This window comes from Punica granatum, chromosome 8, assembly GCF_007655135.1.
Source record: "Punica granatum isolate Tunisia-2019 chromosome 8, ASM765513v2, whole genome shotgun sequence".
NCBI lineage: Eukaryota > Viridiplantae > Streptophyta > Magnoliopsida > Myrtales > Lythraceae > Punica > Punica granatum.
The window spans coordinates 4,666,454-4,671,599 of NC_045134.1; the positions used below are offsets into that span (position 1 = coordinate 4,666,454).

General features: G+C 41.9%; 1 protein-coding gene across 1 annotated transcript; it reads right to left on the reverse strand.

The window, feature by feature from the left end:
• Nucleotides 1-1,620: 1,620 nt before the first annotated feature.
• LOC116189469 (proteasome subunit beta type-6) lies at nt 1,621-4,908 on the reverse strand. The gene is made up of 8 exons (XM_031519141.1): nt 4,688-4,908; nt 4,524-4,600; nt 4,371-4,426; nt 3,991-4,063; nt 3,147-3,258; nt 2,409-2,482; nt 2,062-2,136; nt 1,621-1,976 (listed from the first exon to the last, which is right to left on the reverse strand). The coding sequence occupies exons 1-8, from the start codon at nt 4,788-4,790 to the stop codon at nt 1,845-1,847; spliced, it is 702 nt and encodes a 233-aa protein (XP_031375001.1). The 5' UTR covers nt 4,791-4,908; the 3' UTR covers nt 1,621-1,844.
• Nucleotides 4,909-5,146: the final 238 nt, after the last annotated feature.

The following is a 5,146-nucleotide window of genomic DNA, read 5'->3' on the forward strand; positions in this document are numbered from 1 at the left end:
AGAACTCGAATTCCCGGATGATGCGTAATGAAGCAGGATTTCTTTCTCTTCTTACACAGTCTTCATTTCGCTACAATTGCAGGGTCCAGAGAAGAAGAATCGGCCGAGAACTGGACAGTATTAATCATCGAGTATATCTGTCAATTTTCGAGAAACCTCAAAACCAGTTTGTTTGATTCGGCTACACGGTTTATGGGTTAAGAGTTTATTAGGACCACCTGCAATATCCTTGAGGATCAAGCTTCAGAAGAAAAGATTCTATTGAAATGTGAAGACCGAATTATCGTTGATCAAACAAGGCAGTTTGACCGTTCCATTAAGATGGGACAATTTTGCTCAAGTTGCATCGTACACACACAAGGTTGTCAGAATCCTAATTCTACCTAAAATCGGTCGAGGGTTGTAGAATCGAATCGCAAATATTCTACGTGTATCATCAAAGTCCGGGGAATTTTACCCATAAATATCAATCTCCGATATCATCAAAGTATGGGGAATTTTCCTGTGGTTCACTGGGTCCTGCATTTGGAGCGGTCAATCAGATGACTGGAATACCATATAAAGACAAGTCTATGGTGACTTTCAGTTCCTGCTGTTGGAGCGGCAAGATCCATTACTTTGAGTGCGAATGATTCAGCTCAGAGACGGAGCATACCTCAAGCTGGTGGGAAATGCGGGTCAAACCCCCTACCTAAGACTCCGGTAATCAGCGGGGTTGGTTCTCCAGCTAGTGTGAGCAATATCAGCGTTCCATTAAATGCAAGCAGCCCTTCTATGAGCACACCTCCTATGCTGATCAGTCTGTTCTTGAAAGGTTTGGTCACAACGAGGTATGAAACCAACCAAGCATCCTTTTTCACAAGTCATGCATGTTGCTACTGAAGACGAAACAGAAAAAAACAGAAAGAGCAGAGACGAAGACGAAACAGAGAAGAACAGAAAAAAAAAAAAAAAGCACCAGAAAGAACGAAGAACTCGAGGAAGCTCGAAGAAGCCGACTCACCAAGCGGCAGACAGAGCTCGAAGAAGCTCGAGGAAGCACGAAGAAGCCGGAATAAAGCAAGAAGAAGCAAACAATGAGCAACCGGAGGTTTGGGCAAAGAGGGGGAGACACAGTCGACTGAAGAACGAAGGGAAGAAAGTAGAAATAGTTGACCGGACTGAAGTGAAGAAGAAGAGGGGAAAAAAAAAAGGGGTTGGGCTGGACCAAAACCGTAAAATCGGCCCGATTCTACAATTCTACAATTTGACACCCGATTCTACATCAATTCTATTTTCCTAATTCATGACATGAAATCAAAATCGGCATCCCCTTGAATCGTATGATTCTACAATCCGAATCACAATTCTGACAATCATGATAGTACATAATCTAGCAGAGCCTGGAGAAAAAGAAAAATACTGCACTTTCGCTTAAACCATTAACAATGATTCAAAGGAACCGTCAAACATGAAATTTTGTAAGTTAAACCACGGGATCTCACTATTTTCAGGATAAATGGGGTGGATGAAATCCTAGAGGTTCATTCTCAGTGTTCAGGCATGTCGAACATGAAAAAGTTTGATTGTCTTGCATGGCCCCAAAAGAATCACATTCGAGTAATCAAAGAAGAGAGAAGAAAAAGCCGAAAAGGGGAGTCTCACTGCCCCAAAAGTTCCAAATCAGCAGGTCAAGCTATCCTCAAGCCATTTACTCGAACTCGGAATTAAAATGCGAGAACAAATCAGAGGAATCCATATATTTCTTCGGAAGACAACATTGTTCGTTAAGAAAATATTAAGGCAAGACTTTTGGACTGCAACGAGCACCAACAATCTGCCGTGAACATACATTATCTTCCTATCTAAATGTTCATTGGCTCGGGACTTGAAGCGTTCAGAATATCCAGCAATGAATTCTGAGGCTGCAGCTCCTCATGCCACAGCGGAAGCTCATCCCCGGGATAGAACTTCCTCTTCACACCTTCAGCATCGATCTAGAGATGGCAATACCTTTTCAGTAATAAGCACTATATTGGAAAGTAACACTCAGAAAAGCAAACCCCAAGGTACTAGTCTTACAGTGACTGTCCGAACGACACCCCCACTGGCACCATCCCGTGCAATTGCAAGTGATACTGCCTTTACCACAAGTTGCTGCATAAGACAGACCAACAAAAGGAGTGAATCATAAAGCTTAAGCTCTATGGCTCAAATAATGATCAAAATCTTTGTGCTGTCTTATAGCAGGCATAGCTATTTCTATCAGCGAACTGCCATTGAATAAATATAGTTTGGATAAACTGGGAAATTAAAATCATCTGTGGCAGAAAGCAAACCCATTTTAAGATAACACTACATTTCAAAACCTGCTTAACTTCCCATTAATATGATCACGAATTTTTTAATTTTCCCCCATCGAAACATACCTCTGCCTCCTCCTGGGTCATGCCTTCTTTCCAGGCTTGATCAAAGAAACCATACAAATAAGAGGAGCCAGATCCTGCACAGAATTACAGTTGCACAGTGAAGACACATTTAGGCACTTGCTTGAACCAAAGATTCCAGTATAGCATAGAAAAAGTCTCCATGAAGAGGCTCTGAAGATTTGGTGTCTGTATAATTTTAAATATTCCCTCAACATTAATTTAGCCTTCTAACCACAATGCAGTGCAGCAGAAGCAACTTCACAAGGCAGAATTAACTGGTAGGTTTTCCTAGCAACAATTTTATCCCCAACCCCTCTCCTCCTCTTCCAATTAGGGATGGCAATTGCACGGGTTGGTACAGGGTAGTTCAGTTACCATACCCGCGCCGTGCTCATGGGTACCCGTACCAACCCTCCCCGTGCTTGAGCACGGGTATAGATTAGGATACCATGCTTGCACCGTTGCGGGTTCGGGTATCAAATTGTCATCCCTACTTCCAATCTGACAAATGTCAACTAAACCAATATTGCTCCACTACCCAGAGAGCATAATAGCAAGTCAGAAAACAGTAATTTTGAAGAGAGAGTAATACAATATAAAAAGAATTACTATTTCCCATCAGTACCTATAATAATCACAATAAAAAAATCTTCAGCTGAACCAACTATGCGAAAGAAACTGACGGGACATAACATCTCGTCCACAAAGATATTGCTGTGTTCCTAGAGTCAATATTACCTCCAATAGCAAATGGCTGCTCTATGATGGTACCACCTAGAGGAATGCCATAGATTTTACCGCCCTCATACTTGTCCCACCCACCAACAATAAGACCAGTTTGCAGCATATTCTGTCACATACAGGTAAAAAGGGCAACAGGCAAAGTTAAGAATCTCTGCACTTCCCATTTGCACTAAGGAGAATCAACTAGAGTACAAAACACTCGAACAAGTACACGAGCAACATAATGCTAATGCACAATTTCCACAAACTTAGGAAGGTCTTTTGCCAATTAAGCACAAGATGACAACATATTATGTCAGGAACGAAGAAGCAATTTCAGATTTTCAGGTTCATATAATAGTGCATCCATAGACTCAGACAACAGAAATTTTGTCAACCACTACAGTACCATTCTTAGACATCAGCAAGGGGGAAAAAATTTCTACAGAAGAAACTACCAATTGCAATTTATAGCATGACTTGTGCATATTTTTGGTATTTCCAGTATATAAGCACTACAAGTGCAAAGACATATCCCCCGCCCGCCCGCCCCCAACCCAAAAAGAAAAAAAAAAAGAACTGCTTCAAATGCTACAGCATGTAAAACAAATTGCAAAATATCTCTCACACAATATAATATTCTTCAACATAATTTGGTGTTGTCAACAGATAGTCTAATAGACCCACGTTACTCCGTATTAATCATTTCAGCAAATTTAATTTCAGATTTTGCTTGCTAGTTACTACTAACAAGTTCTCAAAAATATCCAAAGGTACATTATAAATATAAATTCTAATAGAAAGAAAAAGAGCAACAGGCAAGCAAGACATACGGAAAGTACGTTGAGAAAGCCCAAACCTTGTTATTGTACGCTAGTAGCCTGACGAGGTTGGCAGCAACCTTTACAGTTGCAGGCTGGCCTAACTGTATCCTGTACATTTGGGAGGAAAAAAAGAAGAATAATCTATTATACCAAAGCTTCGAGCAAATTCGGCTTCTGAGTAAATAAAACGAAGATGCAGGAAGCTCCCGCAAAGAAGTATAATCATAGGAATGACTGAATACACCAATCATGATATCTCCAAAATGCCTAGTCTCGAGTTTTGATAGTCCGAAGTTTCTTCCAATTAGAAGCTGATTATGACATCAATCCAACCCCAATAAAACCACACAAAGGAGAAAGTTTTTGCACGATGGAACAATGATAATATACGGGATATAGGAGAATGAATACTCACGTATGCTGATGAAGGAAGTAGCGGACATAGTCCGACACTATCTGAGAATCTGCAGCCTGCCAACCCAAGACAGAGAACAAAATACAGACTTTAACATCACAAACATATGCCGATTGGCTCAAGTGAACACGAAACAGAACAGGCGAGAGATACCGATCCAGAGCGGCAAACGTAGACATTGTCCGTGAGCTGAGTGATCTTATCCGAAGCTCGATTAGCAACATACATTCCTGGGATTCGAGGACACTTACAATCAGTTGCACACTCACAGCAATAATTCGACAAGATCAGCTAGATATTAGGATCTACTGAGTTACCGGTGCTGGTCCTGGAGTCGGCGCCGAGGACGACGCCGCCGTTGTAGGTGACTCCGATGATGGTCGTCCCCATCGAGTGCTCCTCGTTCAAGCCGAGATCCATCTTGTCCCCGATCGAATTGCAAAACCCTAACGCACTCTTCTGCAGCAAGGAGGAAAGCTTCGGGAGGATGAAAGTATGAAGCAGACAGAGCCCTTCTCTCTCTCTCTTGCTGAGCTCTCGACTTATCGCCCAAGTCAGAGCAGAAGCCAAATCTTAGTTTACTGTTCACGGGTCGGGTCCAGATCGACCCGACCCACCTAACATAGGCCGGGCTAGCCCAAGTTTGGTTCGGTCCGGCCCATTTTTCTATCGGCCAATTCTAACATTCCTGCCGCTTTCACACTTGGAGAATAACGTTTAATAATTACGTAAAGATTTCACAAAAGTTTCATACAAGTGCGAAAAGTTTGACATTC